The sequence below is a fragment of the Myotis davidii genome, unplaced genomic scaffold, assembly GCF_000327345.1.
Source record: "Myotis davidii unplaced genomic scaffold, ASM32734v1 scaffold847, whole genome shotgun sequence".
Classification (NCBI taxonomy): Eukaryota; Metazoa; Chordata; class Mammalia; order Chiroptera; family Vespertilionidae; genus Myotis; species Myotis davidii.
Genome location: NW_006298049.1, coordinates 1532713 through 1555674, shown reverse-complemented (window position 1 = coordinate 1555674; position 22962 = coordinate 1532713). Strand labels below are relative to the sequence as shown.

Below are 22962 nucleotides of genomic sequence, written 5' to 3'. Positions count from 1 at the left end.
TCTTGGATCTCCCTCTTGTGCCGTTCTTGTAACAACAGTCAGATTGTGCTTTTATTTCCTCTCTACCCACACAGAGTACTCAACCCCCGTGCCAGTGAATCCTTGCTATGATGGGAGTCACACATGTGGCCCGACAGCTCAGTGCTACCCGGGGACGGGTGTGGACTACACCTGCAAGTGTGCACCTGGGTACCAGGCAGATGGACGGAGTTGCATGGGTAAGAGCCATACTCTGTTCTCATGTGGAGTCATCAGGCACTATGTTTATAAAAGACAAGTGTCTATCTTCTTAATGATCGCCGTTGACCCATAAGGTTAGCAGCTGTTAATCTAAAGAGGAGGATTTAAAAACTAAGGTGTGTGCTGGATAGTTTGAGAGGACAGTTTGGAGGTGGGTATTTGGGGACGGGACTGTGAAAAGAAGACCTCTATTGCAATTCCTAGATATTCTGAGTTTTTAAGCTTTGTAATTTTAAAATGGTATTAAATATTTCTTACACTTACTAAGCAGTACATTTTCTGGGTTTTTTTTGTGTGTTTTTTCAGATTTCAGACATGGTGTTTCTTTCACCTATTATGTCCCCAAAAGTATCAGTAGAAATCTCTTTACGTTTTAAAAGAAAAATTGTTGCAGTGTGGTCTTCTTCTAAATGTTCAGTATTTTCTAAACATTCAAAAACTTTTCAGAATATTTGTTCAAAATACATCTCCCTGTGGCCTATGCTTGAATGACTTGAAATATTATTTATGATCTGCAACATGCATCCGTATCTGGTGCTTAAAATCCTGCATTTCAACTCCTGTTTAGTCCACCAACTGTGAGTCCCCTGGAAGCCTCATTGTAGTGAGAAAATACTGAGTTTCCAGACTTTTCCCCTGTGGGACCCATGATTTGAGCAGCACTTTTCTGTTCTGATTTCTTCCTAGATGTAGATGAATGTGCAACTGGCTTCCATCGCTGTGGCCCCAACTCTGTGTGTATCAACTTGCCAGGAAGCTACAGGTGTGAGTGCCGGAGCGGTTACAGGTTTGCAGAGGACCAGTACACTTGCGTCTGTGAGTCCCAAAGTCATTCCTCTTTTTGGCCAAAATGATGCTGAACCTGGCTCTTTCATTCATTAACATTTCCATTTCTACTGTATAGTTTTTCTAGAAAACATAAAATTTACATTAAAACAACCCAAAGCTATGGCTCAGTTCAGTTCTGGGTTGTTTGTTTTGGTTGCTTTGTTGTTGTTGTTTTTCTCTAAAGAGACGTTTTTGGTGTTGAGATATTGAAGGATGTTCATTTCAGTTGGGATTCCCGTGTGTCTGGTATTTGGTCCAATCATGTAACAAAACTATGAACTTCTTTAATAAATAATAACAGCTCCAGGTAGAGGTCAAATATGTCTCAAATTACAATGAAATAGATTTGTAATTCAAAGATGCTTTTCCCACTTGACCAGACAAAGTGTTCCATCTATATATATAAAAACCTAAGTGACTGTTACGATTGGATGACCAGACAACGGGACAACCGGCTGATAGCTATGACTCACACAGATCACCAGGGGGCAGTTGCTCAACACAGGAGCTGCCCCCTATAGTCCCACCCTCCCACCACCCTCCCCGGTCAGCCAATCTGCGCGGTCCCTCACCTCGGCCAGCCTGTCCCGATTGGCCCCTTGGCCCTGATCGCCGGCCAGGCCAAGGGACCCCACCCATGTGTGAATTCATGCACCAGGCCTCTAGTCTATAATAAAATACCATTTTCTAGGATTCACCCCCCCAAAAAAAGTGGATCTAAAAGAACTAGAATTCCAAATTAATCCCATTGCTAGATGATATTAAAGAAAATACACTTTTAAATCCACTGTTTTGATGATCTTCATGCCTAGTGCTTTAACCACAAACCCAGACAAGCACTTCTCGAATTTTAATATGCATACAAACCATCTAGTGCTCTTATTAAAATTCAGATTCCCTGGCTCTGGGATGGGGCCTGAGAACCTGCATTCCTTATTAGCCTTCAGAAGTCCCAATGCTGTTGGTGTGCCGATCGCTCTGTGAAGAGCAAAGCTCACCCATTTGCAGGCCTGAGCTCTTGGACATCCTCACCTTCTTCTCTTTTTTAGTGATTGCCCCACCTCCCAATCCCTGTGAGGATGGCAGCCATACCTGTGCTCCCACTGGCCAGGCCCGGTGCGTTCACCTTGGAGGCAGCACCTTCAGCTGCGTCTGCCTGCCTGGTTACACCGGCAACGGGCACCAGTGCACCGGTGAGTACCTGCGGGTCACCTTGGATACACGTCCCCACATCGGTAGGACCTGGTTTAGAAAAGACCCCTCTTTAGACTCATAAAGCTTTGGAATTGCCAAAAGAGAAAGAGAAAGGGTATCCTTTGAGTCAAAAAGAGGGGCCAAGGGTGAATCTCTCTTGGCTTGGATTGGTGAGCACGTATGGTTGTCCGTGGTGGAGATGTGCCTTGAACGCCCGGAACCACTGCCAGCTTGTAACCTTCTGTTCCTTGGAGCCTTGTGTGGGCTGGAGGGACTTCGGGACAGTCATTTAGTCTCATGTTAGGATGCCCGGCTTCTTTCAATCTTCTGTTTAATGACCTAATTTAGCACTTTCAGTCATGCTTAATTTTTAGTTGCTATTCCCCTGCTTCAAGTAATATTTTAAGCAATATCTGAACATGCATATAATTCTAAGTTTCTCTCTCTCTTCTCTCTGTGGAGATAGGTAGGTAGGTAGGTAGGTAGATAGGTAGATGAACTCCACAGATATGAGGATATTAACATTTTTATATAAGAGTCCTCAAAACTTTTTTCCCAGAAACCTAACTACCATTAAGACTTATAAAATCAATAAACCAGAACATCGGACTAACTGTTCAGATTTAACTTAGAAAGAATGTGTGAGGCTGTTTTTGAAACAGCAGGCATAACACGCTGGGTATAAATATTCATGGAACCAGGCTTAGGAGTGGTTTCAGCCAGAGATTATTCAGTGCGAATCTACATAATCCACCCAGTCGCATGTGAGTGAATTGAAATTCCATTTCATGCCGTCTGTCCATCAGGAACACACAAATTATGGGAAGGAGAGGATGGTGGGAAGAGGGTTTGGAACGGGAAAAGGTCTCTCTTGGGAACAGAAACCCGAGAGACAGGCTTTCCCCCTCTCCTTGAATTGCTGCTTGCACCTGCCCCTGGACCCCTGGGCCCTCTGATTGGGGTGCTAAGAACTGCCTTGTAACTCCTGGGAGCTCCACAAAGATCTAAGTAGCCCGGCCCTCTCCCTCCTCGCCAGAGGTTTGATTCTCATCCTTCTCCTTTTCCTTCCGCTTTGGTTTCAGCAGCACAGGCTGCCTGGACCAGCAGACACAACCATGTTATTAACAGACGATGTGTCAAGGCAGCTCAGCCCTCCTCTCCTCTCCAGATGTGGAGGGCGACTTAGTCTCTTCTGGATCTTGCTGCCTAATCAATTAATGTTTCCTCTTCTGACCAGAAGCTCTGTTTATATGGTTTTCTTGAAAACACAATTTACATTGAAACGACTTAAAGCTGAGTCTCAGTTCAGGCCTGATTCCTCCAACCCCCTGCAAAATCAACAGAAACCACCCCCAGATTTAGACAGAGCTCCCATGTTGCTCAAGTGAGAATGAGGTGCATTTATAATTCACAGATGCTTGTCCCACTTGACCAGCCAAAGAGCTCTTTATAGGTGGGGTACCTTCTCCAGGCTTGGGGGGTCCGGGTGAGGAGCACAGACTCCTTGTTTATGTCAAGCCCCACAGTGGGAATAATACTTTGTCCAACCTTGTGGAACTTATCACTCAGTTCAATTTAACACACGACTGGTTTGAGAAATGAGAATTCAGAGAGGAAAAAAACCTTGCCAGAATTTCATATTCAAACATCTGGCTGCTCAGGTCAGCTGAGAGAGTGCTTATAAAGTACTTAATTTCTTGGGTCTTTGGTTTAAAGCAAAGCAGTTGAAATTAATTGCAGCCTAGATGTGAGGAGTGTTAATCATCAGAATGTTAATTGAGGTTAGATGTGCCTTTGCCCTAATCCCTTCTACAATCATTCTCTCCCCGCTTCTTTTAACTTCTAGCCCAGTGGTTCTCAACCTTCTGGCCCTTTAAATACAGTTCCTCATGTTGTGACCCAACCATAAAATTATTTTCGTTGCTATTTCATAACTGTAATGTTGCTACTGTTATGAATCGTAATGTAAATATCTGATATGCAGGATGGTCTTAGGTGACCCCTGTGAAAGGGTCGTTCGACCGCCAAAGGGGTCGCGACCCACAGGTTGAGAACTGCTGTTCTAGCCTGTCCTGTAAGACTGCTCACCTCTCTTGTTCTCTGCTTTTAGAATTCTCTCTGGGACCCACCAATTTAAAAACATGCCAGCTACATCAGTTGCTTCCCCAGTATGTTAACTATCTATTGCTGTAGAACAGACCACCCAAAATGGGGCAGCTTAGAACAATACACATTTATTGCCTTCAGGAGGGTCCCCTCCTTTAGGACCCTCACGGGACTGCAGTCAAGGGGTCTGGCAGGCTGAGGGTCTCATCTGAAGGACCAACTGGGGAAAGACCCTCACATGGTTATTGCAGGATTCAGTTCCTCGAGGGACTGACTGATGGATTGAGAGCCTCAGGTCCTTTCTGGCTGTGGTTTGGAGGTGACCATCAGTTTTTTGGCATACAGCCCTCTCCAACAAGGAAGCTGACTTCATCAAAGCCAGGGGCAGAGACGGAAGGTATAATCACAAAATATCATCCCCTCGATATTGCTTTTGTGTATTAGAAGCGAGGAAGCAAGTTACTCAAGTGAAGGGGACCATACAAGACTGTGAATACCAGGAGGGAAGAGAAATCTTTGGGGCCATCTGAGAAGCTGCCTCCCAGAGTCAGTTACCATGTGGTTGCCTTCCAAGCTTTCAGACTGTGGTAGTAGACAATGAATAATCCTTTTCCTAAATACCCATGCCATACCTAAGTCAGGCTGGGCTAATCACAGAGATGACTTGCAGGACGTGTGTGTGTGTGTGTTAAGGCATGTGTCCCAGTGGCCATGGAGATAAATAGAAAAAATACAGAAAAATAGAGATAAGGGCTCGGTTTTGTGGAGAGCATGCATTCTTAAAGCACACCTTTTTATTCCATCAAACTAGCAATAAAAGGGTGTGTGCTTATTTTCTCCAGGTAGTTTGTTAAAATCCTGGTTCCCTGGAGAGGCTCCACTTGGCTTTAGGTTCTCAGTCTAGTCTGAGACACTAGCAGGAACCATTTTATCCAAGTTGAGTGAAATCGTTCCTCAGCCCTGTGTTGGATCAGCCCTGTGTTGGGTCAGCCCTGTGTTGGATCAGCCCTGTGTTGGATCAGCCCTGTGTTGGGTCAGCCCTGTGTTGGCTCAGCCCTGTGTTGGTCTGAGCCCTGGGTTGGATCAGCCCTGTGTGATCAGCCCTGCCCTGTGTTGGGTCAGCCCTGTGTTGGGTCAGCCCTGTGTTGGGTCAGCCCTGTGTTGGGTCAGCCCTGTGTTGGGTCAGCCCTGTGTTGGGTCAGCCCTGTGTTGGGTCAGCCCTGTGTTGGGTCAGCCCTGTGTTGGGTCAGCCCTGTGTTGGATCAGCCCTGTGTTGGGTCAGCCCTGTGTTGGGTCAGCCCTGTGTTGGGTCAGCCCTGTGTTGGGTCAGCCCTGTGTTGGGTCAGCCCTGTGTTGGTCTGAGTCCTGTGTTGAATCAGATGTTCCTCAGGCACATTTGTCCTTATAGAGACTTGGCCACTTTGCCGGATGCAAAAACAGATTGTCTTGAGCTGGACCTTTCCAGGGAGGAACAAGTGTGATTTGAGGAGATGGGATCCAGATGGCCCATCACCCAGAACCCCTGCCGCTCAGCAGGGCCAGGAGAGGAGGTGCTTACATTATTGTCCAGGTTTGCTCTTCTAAGGATATGCTATTGAGTAAGGTAAGGTAACACTGGTGCAGCCACAGGAGAAGAGAACAAGACTTAAAAGGAGGAAGTTTATTATTCTCATAGGACCAGAGTTCACCGTGTGCCATGCAGGGCCACAACCAGAAGGATGCTTGACCAGATGGGTGGGGAGTGAGAACTTGTGGGCCCTTCCTGGGGGTCTGGAGTGGGAGGCAGGTTAATTGGCACCAGGAAATTTCACTGTGGGTTTGAAAGCAAAGCAGACAGAGGAGTGAGGGAAGGAGGGAGCTAGAATCCATTGGTTGGGTTTGTTTTGAAGGGATTTCAGCTGGTTTTGGGTGTGTGCTTAGAATTAGAGCAGTGAGAAGAATGTGGAAGCACCAAAGCATGAAGTCAAAATGGAGGATTTTCAACACATTCTCCAAACTGTTTTTTGCCAGCTTAATAGATGCTGGAAAGGAGAAGTACTATAGACTGAGGCTGTGCCTCCCTGTGCTGTCTTAGTGGTGAAGGAGCTGTACCACGCCTTGCACACTGCTGTCCTGACCTCGGTGTTCTCACAGCCCCAAAGGCCCTGACAGTGATGGTTCGGCATAAACCTCCCCCAGGGGTACAAGGAAAGCCCCTCCCTTGGCAAGGGGCTGGAAACCTTTCCATACTTTCTCTCCTGACACCCTGTGAAATAGGGAAGAGTTCTTCTTACAAAAGCCCCAGTTACCCCTGAAGCCCGCAGTGTTGGCCCTCCTGAGGGGGGCCACAGCCTGCTCGGAGCTCGGGACGTGGAGTGGCTGGCTGGACGTGGTGTCAGCTCCTCCAAGGAGGCGGCATGGACGGTGCTCCAGGGAGCCTTAACCTTCTCCAGATCTGGGGGGATAAGCGTTTCTCACTTGTGATGCTTTTAGTCTCTTGAGGGACTTTCCCCTGTTGGGCATTTATTGCAGTTCCTGTCTCCCCAGGACTTCAGTGTCTGCGGGGAGGATGGCTGCTCTTTTAGGTCTGATCAGAATTCTAGACCATAGGCTTAAAGAGCATAGGTAACGTGGTAGCTCTGGGGAGTCCCCTCTGAGTTCAAAAAATAATCACAAATCACAAGAAACTGATCCGTGAGTTCTAGAAATAGGCCGTGTCTCAGGAATTCCTGCTTCCTGCCATTGCCTGGGTTCCGGTTACCAGGAGAAGTACTTTTAGCATATGTATTCTGAATAGCTTTCATTTCCTGCCTTTGGCTGGACGTTAATTTTTACAGCTTTGGTTTCATGGCGTCTTCCAGGCCCAAGGAACTGGATGGTCACCAGCTTTGCCCAACTGGGAATTTGACTTGTGCTTTGGAAGAGACGATCTCAAGGATGACTAAATTTGACAACGTACAGCTCCTATTCTTTACATTGGAGAGAAGGTTTTCTTTGTAATTGTTTTCATTTGGTTTACTTCGGGTTAACTGAGGAGCTCACCAGAAAACCTTGTTTCTAACTTTTCAGATGAAGTTATAACTACATTTTTGCCTTTGCAGGTGAAAGGAAGTTGACCATGGGGGCCGATTGCTCATCTGAGCAGAGCCTGTCTGGGTGGCATTAAACTTGGTTGTGTGGAGCGTTGAGGACTTTTTTGGACTAAAGGGAGCTAATTTATGTTGACTAACCTCCCCTGAGACTGAGGAATGCTAATTTGCTAATTACAATGAAGAGATTCTTCTCCTGTGAACAAAAGGTCTGTGTTGCACGACCAGTGTGTCTGCTCGCTGGTACCGGGACAGGAGTGGCTCGGTGAGAGTGTGGTCACAGGCAGGGCGGCGCTGATAACCCTAGAGGAGATTCCATCTGGGTCCCGGGAGGCTGGGTGAGGAGCCACGTCTGTCCTCAGCCAACTCACATCCAATTCAGGCTGTAAGTCTCTGGCTTCCCGGGCCCATGAATCCCCGCCCTGGGTTGTACCAAGTTGTTGCAGCTCACTTCTGGGATTCCTGTTTTCTTGGTGTCACACTGATCATCCATCCACATGTTTCCTATTTACACGTTTTGAAACCAGTTTTTGGATGTCATTGGATGTGACTATTTTCAGCGGAGCCTTGATCAGACCTGCACCCTTCGCCTCCTCTTAACTCTCAAAGGCTTCCTGTCTGTGAAGACAGCTTATCTCAACCACTGGGCACTGGTTTTAGCAGACTCTCGGACATGGTTTTCTTTTTTGCTATTGTCTGATTTCAGCAAATAAAATAGGAGGGCTAGAAGTTGGCTTTTGTTTGAAGTTTCAGGTGGTTGTAGGTTTGAGAAACAGGAAAATTTTCATGGTGCTGTGTAGTAGAGTGTGTGTGTGGTGGTGGTGGGGGGGGGGTTCTGAATTGTTTGTACTTTGTAAGCCTGACAAATTTAGTTTGTTTAATGTGTTGTATCAAAACCTCTGATAATATTTTTCTATACTTTTCTATTTCTTCTGAAAGTGGAAAGCAAAGAAAAATTTCTGATGAATTGGGCATTCTAGACAGTAGGACTCTGAGCAAGACTGTATGTGCTTCTAACTTTGTTGAAACCTCATTGGACTTCTCTGCACCCATAAATCAGTGCCACAGGGACATGGTGCCAGCAACAAAAGGGGAAAACCATTGTTACATATGTTTATTGTAGTGTTACTGAGAGGAATTAATGATTTATAATCTGAAGGTTAGTTCGCAGGTAATAACTTCTTGGACTTCACTGTAGATGAAACTGCTATAGAAATATACTGCAGGATCTATTTTTCTGAGTGACCACATATTTAATTTCTACACTGAACATTCGAATGGACTAACTCACACAGCCTTGACCTTATACTTTTAGGTGTGCCTTTCAGTGTCAATAATTTCTTCTCATGCCCAAAGGTCTTCTGAAGTTGATCCTCCTGTACTAAAGGCCAGGTAGTAGCACAGATTGAGTGCAGTGAAGTCACATGTCCCCTTCCCCCACCCCCCGGTTCTGACACTGCAGATGTTGATGAGTGTTTGGAGAACAGATGTCACCCCTCGGCTACCTGCTACAACACCCCCGGCTCCTTCTCCTGCCGCTGCCAGCCTGGCTATCATGGGGACGGACTTCAGTGCACACCTGGTAAGGGGGAGGCCAGATTAGGCACAGAGAACTAGCTCCTTCAGCACTATTTTTCTATAGCACTTCAGCCCACTCTTGATTTCTCCAGGTTGAAGGCTGTAGTTAGTGGATCTTCAGGCTCTGGATATTTCCCAGTAACCACCAGGGCTCGGTTTGCTGTTCACAGCTATTCGCATTCTGGGAGGCCTGGGGTGTGGCCCATCCATTGTCCTACCTATGAGCAGTTCTGGTTAACGGCCCTAATGACCTGCTTTGCCTTGATAAGTGCGAGTTAGAAGTGTTGAGACTCAGGTTACTAAGCAGGAGTGCTGTGCTCTGGTGAGCTGGGCGCAGCCTCCCCTATGCCTGCTCTGGGACTTGGCCCGAGGGGCAGTCTAGTGACAGCTGTTGACCTGGGGCTCCTCAGACTTAAACTCTGGACTCAGGGGACAAACCGAACTGTTTCCTCCTGAGCCTCTGGGATGTTTGGACCAAAGCCATGACTGCTCTTCATTTGATCCAGACAGCAACAGGAGCTAGAGGCGGATGGGCGGGGCCGCTTCACAGAAGTCAGCCTAGGCACTTACAGGGCGGACTGCGACAGTTAGGGAGGTGTTGGGTAGTTAGTGACAGAGCTAAAATAAGAATCCAGGACTCCAAATTCCCAGTCACTTGCTCATTTTCCCACATTATGCTGCCTTCCAACTATGGAAGAAAAAGCCTCCGACAGGTGGCTTAAAAGCAGGTGGGTAGCAATGCCTTTTATTCCTCCCCCTCCTCCTCCTTGTGTCTCCTCTAACCCCGCTCTGAAGACTCCACCTCAGGACTGAAAACCTGTGAGCGTCAGCAGCGCGCCGCCCAGGCTCAGCACCTCTACCCAGGCGTGAGGATCCACATCCCCCAGTGCGACGAGCAGGGCCACTTCCTGCCACTGCAGTGCCACGGCAGCACCGGCTTCTGCTGGTGCGTGAACCCCGACGGTCATGAAGTCCCTGGTACCCGGACGCCACCTGGCTCTAACCCACCTCACTGCGGACCCCCAGGTGAGCCAATCCAGAAGGGAACCTTGTGCCTGGTTAGGCCTGGGGCCTGGGGAGCAGAATGGCACTGGCTGTGGGTAGATCATAATCCCTGCCCAGACCACGCAGACTCAGGGCTGATGACCATCCTTATGACACCATCCTCCTCCCTTCTAGGAACTCTCGAGTGATATGCACTCAGCTACATGCACAGTCACATTACAGGGGCATAGAGACATGCACACACGATATATGTGATCCCGGCATGCATTGTACTCCAGCCTCCTGACTCTCGTCTAATACAAAACTCGCCTGCATGATGGGGTCAGCTTGAAGGGAGAGAATGAGTTCTACCCACGATTGCGATTGAGTGTGTAGGTCAGGCTGAGGCCTCTCACTGCCTGTTAGGGCAGCTTAGAGATGTCAGACCCAGAGGGTCTTGCCAGACCAGCTTTTTGTCCAAAAGAAAAATTGCCTTTCCCATACAACTGTCGCCTCACTTGGCCTTCTGAGTTACAGGAAACCGCCTGAAGGCTGTTTTAAAAGCATTAGGAAACATAAGTATGACATTTGTGGGTGGATCCAGCTAGTTTGCTCTGAGCAAATAACCCCAGCCCCCTCTAGGCAGCCCAACATGTCCATGCGGAAGTCACCATTGGCCCAGCTGCCTTCAAAAGAGAAGCAGGAACCAGTATTATTAGCCCCTGTGAACTGAGATGCTGTTGATAAACATGTCTGTTTTCATCGTCACTCCCCATCCGGATGGGGAATGGTTATCAAGCGCTCACAGTTTATGCCAACCACAGGTTGCCCAGGCAGGTTTCTGCTCCTTGTAGAACTCTTCAGAGATGGGAAGAACTTTATTTTTTAAAAACAGAAGAACTTGATTGTGAAGAACGTAGAATTGGTATGATACTGTTTCAGCCAAAGTAGTTCCTCTACCAATGCACTTGCTATATTCAAAGATCCTTTCTTAGTGTTGAAAAGGTTTCCATAAATACTAGTCTTGGCTTTTAATGTATGCGAATATGAAGAACTAGAGAATTACTACCAGCTTTGATCCTTTTAAAATGTTAATTATTATGGCCAGGACATTAGTGATTCATCTAGGTAAAAATGGGTAATGCTTCATCTAGCTCAGTGGTCGCCAACCTTTCGGACCTCACGGACCACCAGCGGTCCATGGACCACCAGTTGGCGACCGCTGATCTAGCTGTTTCCACAGTGACACTCCTAGTTCCTATTTTTAGGAAAAGATTTTGCAGCCTCCTTCCCCCATACTGCCCCCCCGCCCCCACCGCCAAAAAAAAAAAAGAATACAGAGAAATCCCGTTTCACTCATGCCTACTGTTTAAGAAGTCTTGGTTCTAACTCCCGCTGGGATTTGAAGGAATCAGATGTTGGGAGGTTCCTTGGGGGAACGGTTCAGAATTCTGTTGCATTTACGAAGACAAGCATGTGTTAAGGACAGTGATTCAAAAGGGAGCCGAGAGAATGGGAGGTTCGTCGCTAAAAGAGAGGCATGTTCTTTTGGGCACTCTTCCCTGTGGCCCAGACTTCCCTCTTGGCTGCCATTTCTGACTGGTCTCATCTACATATGGGGTCAGCTTGAAGGGGGAGAGAACAGTTTCTGCCCACAATTTCAAAATATTTAAAACCTTGCCAACCAGAAACAGAAGGAAAATAAAGCCATGGTCAGATTGAGAAGGAGCTTCATATAGTCAGGCATGAGAGGGATGCCCACGTGTGAGGGAGGTGTGGTGCCATTTCCCAGAAGCCGACTGTGCTGTGTGCCCTCATTCCAAACAAAGGCATTCCTCACTGGGTGGTCCCTGAACCAACAATGGGTCCTCTGGGTTTGGAATGTGGACCAGTGGTGGTGTTGGGAACTTCTCCAGGGATGGAGGGCAGGCATTTGAGAAAGCAGCACGTCCCTCTCTGGGTTCATTGAGACACATCTGGGTGAGGAAATCAGTTTTTCCTTCTGCGTGAGGTCTTAACAAGAGCTGTGCTTCCGTGGGTCATGAGCAGTGGTGAGTCTTGTAGTGGAGCCTGTTGGGTTTGAGCCCTGATTTTATTCCCCATCTTCCTAGAAAAATTATAGGTGTTGGAGCCCAACTATAGTGTTTCCAGCTTGTTCTTTGAAGCTGTTGGAGATTTTGATCAAAGGAATGACATGAAATGACTTGTTTGTTTTTTAAATGTATCTTTATTGATTTCAGAGAGGAAGGGAGAAGGGAGAGATAGAAATATCAATGATGAGAGAGAATCATTGATTGGCTGCCTCCTGCATGTCCCCTACTGGGGATCAAGCATGCAACCTGGGTATGTACCCTTGACTGGAATTGAACCTGGGACCCTTCAGTCCACAGGTTGATGCTCTATCCACTGAGCCAAACCAGCCAGGGTTTGAAATGATGGTTTTAAAGGGACTCTTTCTGAGTCTGGGCTGAGTTTACACTGAGGGGCAAGAAGGAGGGGAGAAGCAGGGAAAACAGCTGTGGCACAGGGTAATGGGGTGTGGACCAGGGTGATGGGGGTGGATGTGGGAAGATGTGAAGATATTCTGAATGTTTTGTGAAGGTACAGCTGATATTTCTTGACATTTGTGAGCGAGAGAAAGGAGTCCAGGATGGTTGGACTTGAGCAATGGAGAGGTAGAGGTGCAATTACTCATAAGGGAAGTCCAGGGGCCCAGATTTTGTTAGTCCTCCTCTGAGATTTCTGTGATATATACAAATGGCGGTGCCAAGTGGCACGTGGCTGTCTCTTCTGCACACTATGGGCTGTGAGTGGCAGGAGATAAAAAAGGAGCAGCACTTTCTGTTTCGGGTCCTTTGGGCAATCCTCCCACAGGTGGCTGTGCTATAGGCTGTAACAAAGCCCTCTTGGACAGAGAACTGGTGTTTGGGACAGGCCACGACGGCCCTGTGGAAGCAGTCTGGGGTATTGCGGGTAGAGAAACTGCTCTGCAAGAGAAGCTAGTGGAGTGTAAGCATGGTGGTGAGCGGGGAGGGAGGGAAAAGGGGCAGGGCGCAGGAGAAACGTGGTGGGAAGGTGAAGCCTACTTCAGCTTTGAGATAATACCAGGAACAGCATGGCCAGACGACTTCCAGGAACTGGAGTGTCACTACCTCTCTGTGCTCTCATATACCAATTACGATAAGTTGTGCTTTCACCAGCGTAGTCCTCCAGTGGACAGGTACTGAGGGCCGCATAGGTGGACATTCAGGAATGCTTTCTAAGACAAGCACTAGCCAGGCAGCCCAAAGATAACCCTCTCAGAGGCAAGTCCTAGAGTTTGAAGCAAGTGGGAAAGAAGCGAAGGTTGCTTTAAGCATCCTGTAGGCCGCTGCGCCCCACAGTGTTGTTAGCAGAGGCCCTGGGCCTCTCCTCTCCAGAGTGAGCTCGCCCCCTTCCCAGGCTGAGTGAGCCCTGCACCTGATCTTAACCTCCTCTTGTTCTTTCCCGACGTGGTGGGGCCTTGATGGCAGACCCTCCTGGCCTGGGAAGAAGGGAGCATCCAGAGGACCCCATTCTCCTGGTTCCCGTGGAGGACTTCTTAGAGCACTTGACTGCTCTGGTCTGTGTGCAGGGACTTGGCTGAGGCCCGCTAATGCACGTGAGGAGGAGGGAGGCCAGGCGGCCAGGCTGCACTCTGTCCTTGGCTTACAATCAAAGGCTTTTTTGTCCCATCTGCTCAGCGCCCACCCAGAGGCCCCAGACCATGTGTGAGCGCTGGAGGGCAAACCTGCTGGAGCACTACGGTGGCGCGCCCAGGGACGACCAGTACGTGCCACAGTGCGACGACCTGGGCCACTTCACCCCCATGCAGTGCCACGGGAAGAGTGACTTCTGCTGGTGTGTGGACAAAGATGGCAGAGAGGTGCAGGGCACCCGCTCCCAGCCAGGCTCCACCCCTGCATGTAAGCACCCGGGGCAGCCCTCACTCACCTCAGCGGCCTCTGAGGTTTCTCTGTCGGGAGGCTGTGTAGGAAGGTGGGCAAACAAGGGGTTAACAGATCCAATGAGACAAGTCACTCCTGTGTGGTGCTGATTTATAATCTGATCACACCGAGATCCCAATTTGGACTTAACGTTTGATTTTGTCATTAGCCGTTTCTGTAACTAGAACATCTGGAACTCAGCTCAGCACGCTGTTACTCCCCTTCCCCAGCCCAGGGTGAAAGGGGGCACGTGTCACCCCAGGGGCCCCAAAGAGAAGCTGACACAACTCTGGCTCTGGTTTCTTTCCCTTAAAAAGGAAAAAAAAACTGCTTTGTTCTGAGGGAGATGTGTTGTTGTCTTCCTCCCTAGTAATTGGCAGTGATTTACATAATTGATCCTTGAAAAAAAAACCTAGAAATTAGAATTTCTTTAAAGGAACATCTGGAGGACATCTGTCTAGGTTTAAGAACTTTTGATGTTTTGGAGGCTCTGGTCTATGGGAAAGTAACTGTTCTCTCTCCCCGCCCACCCTCATTTCCCTCTCTGCTCACTGTCTCTCCCACGGCAGGTATACCCACGGTTGCTCCACCCTTGGTCCGGCCCACGCCTCGGCCTGATGTGATTCCTCCGTCCGTGGGCACCTTCCTGCTCTATGCCCAAGGCCAGCAGATTGGCTACTTGCCCCTCAGTGGTACTAGGCTTCAGAAGGACATGGCCAGGACCCTGCTGTCGCTGCATGTAAAGAGGATTTCTCGTGTGGGACGGAGCTGCGTGGGGGTTCAGATCTGGGGAGGGGCCTGAGATGGAGGGAGGTTGTGGAGGATTTCTGAGCTGCAGTCTGTCTTCATGGGTCTGACACCAGTACCACCGGAAGTGGGGCTCCCTGTTGCTAGGTCACATCTGACCAAGGCTGCCGCCTCGTTGGTTCATGGGGTTTCCGATGTGTGGAAAGGGCATTTCAGGGTTGTGAGGCAGTATGGTAAGCCAAGGGAAAACTGACTTTTAACCCCAGGCCCCAGGGTGCTTTCAATGCCCCCACATTTCCAGAGATCTAGAAATCACGACAGGAGTGGCTGCAGGGTGTGGTTTCGGGGGTCAGATGAGAATCCCAAGTGGAAATCCATTAATGACTGCCTCAACTTACTGCCCTCTCCCCTCCCATTTTGGCTCTTTTCTCATCTTCTCTGGCTCCTTCTAGATGAGTTGGGGAGAGAGTGATGCTGGAAGAGGAGTGGCCAGCTCTCCCTTGGGGATGCTTGCCGCTTCCTGAGCCAGCCACTCCCTGTTGTAAGGCACTCCATTCCAGAGGAGGGACTCTTCTCTCAAATGGAGAAGAAAAGGGAGGTCACCACAAAGGCAGGGCCACTTGGGGTGGAAAATGGTCTGATTCCATTTCTAAGCTTCACGCTCCAGGTACTTGCTTATATAACAGTACAGTGTCCGTGTTTACTTCTGTTGATGAACCCCATATCTGGTTCGGAAGAAGTTTAGAAGCAGCCAGTGTTTAGAAAAATGTTTTTTTTCTTCCTTTTTGAGTTTTTGTGTGTTTTCTTGGCAAACACTAAGCATGCCCTTTTATAAAAGTTCCTCTAGAAGAGGTAGAAACTCAGAAGTTATCACAAGTAACCATCTATTCTAGCCATGTCACATGGCTTCTCTGCATTTCTGACTTTGTCTCTGATGAGGACAGTGTGGTGGAGGAACTGAAACAGAAATGGAACACGGGTTATAAGCACACCTTGGGGAAATTTACTGAAACGGGGACTTTTTTCTCCAAATAACTTTGAAGTCATTACATGGGTTAAGGAATCCCATGATTCCCTGGGTTAATGGAAGCCCATGTGGATGTGTACTCTTGCCTGAGACACGACTTTTTAATTTTCAAGTAAAATTGTATTTGACCTTCAGACCCTCCTACCCCATATAAACTGTTCCCTTTCCACAGGAGCCAAATCCTGCTTGTGTAGTGGTTCTCATACTGACTCCTCTGCCAGAGGCCGTAAGTCACGCCAGCCCCAGGCTTGTTAGGCAAGCAGGAGCTGGCGTGGCCTCAGGGACAGCCAGATGGCCCCTAGATGTTGGCTTTGCACATTCGGCTGGGCTTCTCAAAGCAGGAATCTGGGTTGGAAATCAAACGAAGCAAGTACTGTGCAGACTTTTGGAAAGGAGTATCACTGACGCAGCGTTTTATAAGACTTTGCAGTTTATTTAGCAATAAGGGAGATGAAACCTCCCTAGCCAGAAGCTGAGTGACGACCATTCCCCAGTTCCTTAACCCATCAAACTGTAGACTTGCTTTTACCCAAGAGTACAAAAAAGAATTGCTTGGCAACAAGAGACAGAGTTGAGGGTGACAGCACCTGGGCTAGGGGAAAGAGCTCGTATCACGGGGGAGGGGAGCGTAGATTTTATTTGTTAGCAAATTTTAGAAAGCTTGTTCAAAAAGTGCTGATAACATTTGAAAGATGTCACTGTTTTTGTAAAGTATTAAGACCTGACTTTGCTGAGACTAACATCTGTCCTTCAATCACTGAATGGGCTAATTTTTTTCATGCAGTCACTTTTGCTTTTACTGCCAACAATTATAGCGAGTATTGAGAGCTTACTGCATATTCATTTCCGATTAGGACACTTCACAAGAATTTATGGTATTAATTTTTATAGCAGCCAAATGAAGTGTAGGTGCTGTTACCTTCGTTTTGGAAATCAGGAAACCAAGACACAGAAAGCCTAAGTACCAGAGTCGCACAGCTAAGTACGTGGCCAAGCTTGGCTTTGACTTCAAGAAGTCGGCCTGCAGAGCCTGCATGTCTAACCACTGAGCTTGGCTACCTGTACTGTGCGGGGTTGTTCACTGCAGTCATGCATGTGTGAGGCAGGTGAGCATGAACTCAGGGGAAATGCAAGGAGTCCTAATTCTTCCAATTCTGTGTTCTGGCCCACACAGGGCTCCATAATTGTGGGAATTGACTACGACTGCCGGGAGAGGATGGTGTACTGGACGGATGTCGCTGCGCGGACAATTAGCCGTGTCAGTCTGGAACCGGGAGCAGAGCCTGAGACAATCATTAATTCAGGTCAGCAGCTTCACCCAGAAGACACTTCCCATTTCATTTGATTCCTTGGAAGGCCAAGTTATTTTTGCCTGTTTATCCCAAAGTCTCCCCTCTATTTTAACCCAACAGGGGAAACTAAATTCTATGCAAGTCACTTGTGCGCTGGACAATATCCTCTTTATAAACAAACATGTTCATACGTAAGGAATAAGAAAGTGATTCTTGCTGTGGGCCCTTTCTATTGAGAAGTTGGGCTCCCAGAGGAAAGGCTCACAGTTAAGGATTCAGGGTGAGGCCACACTGATGCTGCCTGGTGCATTCAGGCTGCTAGGTCTGTTCATAGACCAGTGGCTCTCAACCTTCCTAATGCCGCGACCCTTTAATACAGTTCCTCATGTTGTGGTAACCCCCAATTTCATTGTTACAAATTGAACATAATTAAAGCATAGTGATTAATCACAAAACAATATGTAATTATACATGTGTTTTCCGATGGTCTTAGGCGACCCCTGTGAAGGGGTCGTTCAACCCCCAAAGGGTCACGACCACAGGTTAAGAACCTCTGGTCTAGACCAGCAATTTCCAACTGGTGTACTGCAGTTTTTAAAACATGCAATACCTGACTATTTAGTCAGGGGCACTGACCTCTCTTCCCTTAGATTGTCAAATGAAAAAATGGTATCAGCCAACACAACAGCAGCCCTCTGGTGTGAATTAATCAAAATACCTTTTTTTTGGTCAATTTGGCAAAAATCATATTTTGGGTGTGCCACAGAATTTTAGCAATTAGTTTGTGTAACCTAGTTCTTCCGACTTAAGGGACTCTCAGGACTTTGTTGTTGTTGTTGTTCAAACATAAATCTGTTTCAGGTTCACCTGCTCCAGTCCTGCCTTTTTTTATTTCCAGATCTGATAAGCCCTGAAGGCCTTGCCATTGACCACTTTCACAGAACTATGTACTGGACAGACAGTGGCCTGGATAGGATAGAGAGGGCCACGCTGGACGGCTCTGAGCGCAAGGCTCTCTTCCACACGGACCTGGTGAATCCCCGAGCCATCACTGTGGATCCTATCCGAGGGTCAGCTGGGCCTCCCTAATTCTCCATTACCTATAGATCCTGATTTGAAGTCCTTGGATTTAAATGCGGTGGGGAGTCAGAACAAAAGCAGAAAGGAAAGCCCAAATGTGTTAATTTAACAGTATTTATTGAGGAGCTACTAGGTGTCAGGAACTGTTCTGCTTTTTATCAGATGATAAGGTAGGGCCTGAGGTCAATACTTAAACTAGAATGAAGTAGGTCTCCTTCAGCAACACAGTAAGAAGTCAGTGTTAAAACCACAGTAGGGTTTATGCACATTAAATGGTAACCAAAACTCACACCTGCCATTTTATTTCTCAGACCTCTTTCATTATAGCAAAATGAAGAAGAAAATGTTCCCTGTCTATAAATGCTAAGGTCATCACTGGGAAATATAACTTGGTCAATGTTTCAGTACTTGTTAGAACCAGGGAGGATTGTTGTATCTTGAGAAGCTCTTGCCATATTTAATGGGGCTTCTACCAAATGAAGTTCCAGAGAAAATCCTCAATAAGTGAAGAAAACAGTTTCTGACTCAGAAATACTTAGTGAAAAGCCTCAAAAAAGGTTCTGAAGTTTGACTTGTACACACTCAGGGTGCTTCTTTTTCTACTCCATTTAATTTATCCACAGCAACTTGTACTGGACAGACTGGAATCGAGATGCTCCTAAAATTGAAACGTCATCTTTATATGGAGAAAACAGAAGAATTCTGGTGAATAATGACCTTGGACTACCCAATGGTTTAACCTTTGACCCCGTGTCCAAACTGCTCTGCTGGGCAGATGCAGGTAATACTACTGATGGGATGCAGATACAGAATGCTTCATTACAGTGGTGCCTGCCCTTAATCAGATTTTATAAACAAAATCCCATCTTTTGGCTTAACCCCTTCCCCAGCAGAAACGTGTATACACGTTTTCACAAAATGTTTTTTCAGTCGTCGACGAGTATACTCGTCTAAAAACTTTACCTTCAAAAACCAGCTACATACGTACCATTCTAAATAATTTAATCTAGAAACTTTCTGAGGAAATACTATTCTTAACCACAAAAATGGGAAGAAAAAATAATTACAAACTGTTTTCATAACCAGCATCAAAAATACTATATAGAACCAAAATAAAAAAATTAGTCTGAAAAAGAAACGTTTTTAACAAAAAAATTATTGGGGAAGGGGTTAAATTTCTAACAGTACAGCAAATAGAATCTATTCCTTTGGTATGTAAACTTTCAAAGGACATTTTGTAATGATGCTTACAATGAACTTGCTAGGGTTTTAGGGTGTGTGAATATGAATTCGGCAGTTAAGTTTCAGGGGTAGTACTATGTCCCTCATTTTTGTATTGTGTGCCATTTCCCCACATGAACACTTGGCATGCTTTCAAAGTTAAAAAGAAATATTACCTACTGTTAGAACTGACCGATTTAGATAAATGAACAAGAGGTGATAGGTTTTTCCTTTTGCCCATGTTATAAATTTCTAAGTATCTGTCTAGCGGTCAGTATGCCATTGTGCTGAGGACATTCTTGAAAAGCAGTATGGCAGCTTCACTTCAGTAACAAGTTCAGATTGCCGATAGCCAGGCTAACGTTCTCTGTTGTATGATTCCATCATGAGCCCTACGGGAAGGATGCAGTTATGTCTGTATACCACAGAACACGAAAACAGCCATTCCTAAAGAATTTATCATCTAAAAAAGGGGACTATAATGCACACAGGTCACTATTATATAACCCAGTTGTCCAAACAACAGTTAACATTTTTTAAAGTATTTGAAATTTAAATCCAGGTCCCATAAGAAATGTGAAACTTGGAAATTTTTAACTTGTTTAGCTATGGCAAAATTTTCACAATTGGATTCCTTTGAATTGAAAAATAGAAGTCATGTTGCCCCTTTAGTTACTTTTTATTTCTACCTAGAAACTAGTTAAAAGGCAATCTTGGCTATTATACATTACTTACAAAGTGCAAATATTTATCCAAATGTTATGTTTACACTTGAAATTAATTATAAAAAAGCGTCTAATGCCCTACTTTGAGAGAAACTTGGCTAAATTTCTGTAAAAGCAATCCTTTCTTCCAAAAAAGGATTAAGAGTTTAAACTCTATTAAAAACTGCAATGTTATTAAACAATTTAAAGACTGGTAATAGAACAGAAAATTTTAGGTTTTAATTTGTATCACTGCAATGGGAATAAAATAGCTATTTCTTATTCTACCTTTCTTTAAAATGGAATCTATCAGCCAATATTATTTTTGGCAAGGTTCCCTCTCCTCTCCCCTATGCGTGAAAGTATCTTTTTTTCCTCTTCGTTTTCAAAGGAACCAAAAAACTGGAGTGTACACTGCCTGATGGAACTGGGCGACATGTCATTCAAAACAACCTCAACTACCCCTTCAGCATTGTTAGCTACGCAGATCACTTCTACCACACGGACTGGAGGAGGTGAGCCTGACACATTCTGGACGAGCCTGAAAATGCAAACTGCTCTGGGGGATACATCGCTTGTTTCACCCAATGTTAGCTAGTGACTTCAATAATTAAGCCCTCTACTGACGTTTTCATTTTGTTATCTTTATTATTAGATAGCATCTTTTAAACATGACCCAGAAATTTAATGGTAATGCTCACATGTGGCTTCAAAGTGGCAGAACTATTAAGTAGGAACTATCCAAAAAGGAAGTGCTTTAATCTAAATATGATCTCCAGAGTTATTACTGGCTTAAGTGGCACCATAAGTATATTAGTTATATGATTTAAAATGACACTGTGGACTTACTAGTTGTCTACCAGTTCTCCAAGGAGGAATTGGGGAACATTAAAAAAATATATACAAGGTTGGTAAAAGTAGGTTTACAGTTGTTTGTGTGGAAAGACAGGAGAGTTATGATTATTATAGTTTTAATTCAAAAGAATGTCACAGACCTACTTTGCCCACTCCTGTAGTGTCTATCCTAAACCCTGTAATTTTGATTTAATTCATCTTGCATGGGGCCCAGGCATCAGTATTTTAACAGATCTTTGTGATTCCAACACCCAGTTAGTGGTCCTCAAACTTCAGCGTGGATCAGTCAATCTGAGGGCTTATCCTATATAATGAAAGGCTAATATGCATATTGACTGAATGGCAGAATGACTGATCACTATGATGCGCACTGACCACCAGAGGACAATCAACGCAGGAGCTGCCCCCTGGTGGTCGGTGCACTCCCACAGGAGGAGCGCCACTCAGAATCCAGGCTCATGGCTGGCCAGCGCAGAGGACCTAAGCCATCAGTCAGACATCCCCTGAGGGCTCCTAGACTGCGAGAGGGCGCAAATCGGGCTGAGGGACACCCCCCGCCCCCCGCAAGTGCACAAATTTTGTGCACCAGGCCCTTAAAATGTATTGCTGGGTCCTATATCCCAGAATTTGATTAAGTATGAAGGAGGGCCCAAGAATTCGCATTTCTACCAAGTTCCCAGATGATGCTGGTCTGAGGACCACTTTGAGAACCACTGCTACAAACCTTCTGAATCTAAATGAGTCAAAACTCATCTTGTTATATTAATTTAAAATATGTATTTTAAAAGGCTGTAGAGATTTTTGTTTTGAAATTTATGACTTCATGTTTCCTTTCTGTTCCCAGGGATGGTATTATATCAGTCAACAGAGACAGTGGCCAGTTTACTGATGAGTATCTCCCAGAACAGCGATCTCATCTCTACGGGATAACGGCAGTCTACCCCTACTGCCCAGCAGGTAAACAACACGCTCAGGCTGCTCCTTTGGATTAGCAGGGGAGGGGAGGACCGATCTGGTAACTGATTGCCCTTGGTCCTGATTCTGGCTGCTGCCTCTGACACTGCCACCAGTGAGAGCCACTTTGAGCTGGAAAAGTTAATGGCCAACCCATGGGTGACCAGTTTTTACTACCTTAAGTCTGTCTAGCTAAACTATACACAAAACAGGTCAGCCTATTAGGATATTTCTCCTTTAAAAAGACTTACGTTGCAACTCAGTTATAAAAAAAATACTCACGCACTGTCCTCTCCCACACTTTCCCTTACAGGAAGAAAATAAATAGAGCATCCTAAAGGACTTGAGTTTACAATCAGATTCTGGACCCTAAAGAACATTTACTGCAAACAAAGGCGAAGAAAGTGAAAAAGGAATTGGCCATTAAAAGTTCTGGGACATAAAAAATGGACATTTTCAGTGCAAAAAGACTAAGTATATTTTGTGAAAAGTTTATACCTCAATCTTTACTACTGTATTTTTAAAAACAAAAATTATTGCAAGTTTAAAAGAGGTAATAGAATTTTAATTGTTGCTTATTAAAGCAACTTTTTATGAACATTTATGTCATATTTAAAAAGGTCAAATTCGTTCAACTAAGAACCAATTAGAAATATGTCAAGACCCTATATGAGTTCTTTTTGGCCAAGAAATTAAAGCACAAATGACCAGTATAAAAATAAAACTCTAAAGATCATAAATTTGACATAGAGAAGGCTATGCAGAACTGATGGGAAAGAACCAACTTATTTATAGTTTCCCAACAAAAGTTCTAAGACTTAAAATATTTTTTACCTCTGCAGTACTTCATTTCTATTTATATTAAAAGGTGCTAGAACATTTCAGTTTGTATTTCCTGTAAGTCCCTCTATAGAATAACCCACAGAAATTACTACATTTATAAATACCAAAGATGTATCAGTCTTCAAATTTTCTAGATTACTTCAATAAAATATTTTAAGTTTTCTTATGACTTTTTGAGGATGTGTATTATTTCTATAACAAAGCTGGGTGTTGGCATGTACCTTAATTACAAAGGAAGAAACAGATTAATTATACATAAACATAACACATAGTCAA

General features: G+C 45.6%; 1 protein-coding gene across 1 annotated transcript in view; it reads left to right on the top strand.

Moving 5' to 3' along the window:
- Window positions 1-22855, top strand: part of NID2 (nidogen 2) — a 63156-nt gene extending 40301 nt beyond the window's left edge. The window contains exons 10-22 of the mRNA XM_015570506.1: window positions 75-218; window positions 928-1056; window positions 2118-2261; window positions 8899-9018; window positions 9810-10040; window positions 13721-13942; window positions 14533-14702; window positions 16912-17041; window positions 17928-18099; window positions 18733-18890; window positions 20426-20549; window positions 21734-21846; window positions 22157-22855. Coding sequence (XP_015425992.1) covers window positions 75-218; window positions 928-1056; window positions 2118-2261; window positions 8899-9018; window positions 9810-10040; window positions 13721-13942; window positions 14533-14702; window positions 16912-17041; window positions 17928-18099; window positions 18733-18890; window positions 20426-20549; window positions 21734-21846; window positions 22157-22167 — 1868 coding nt within the window. The 3' untranslated portion in view covers window positions 22168-22855. The remainder of the gene's footprint in view (window positions 1-74; window positions 219-927; window positions 1057-2117; window positions 2262-8898; window positions 9019-9809; window positions 10041-13720; window positions 13943-14532; window positions 14703-16911; window positions 17042-17927; window positions 18100-18732; window positions 18891-20425; window positions 20550-21733; window positions 21847-22156) is intronic.
- Window positions 22856-22962: the final 107 nt, after the last annotated feature.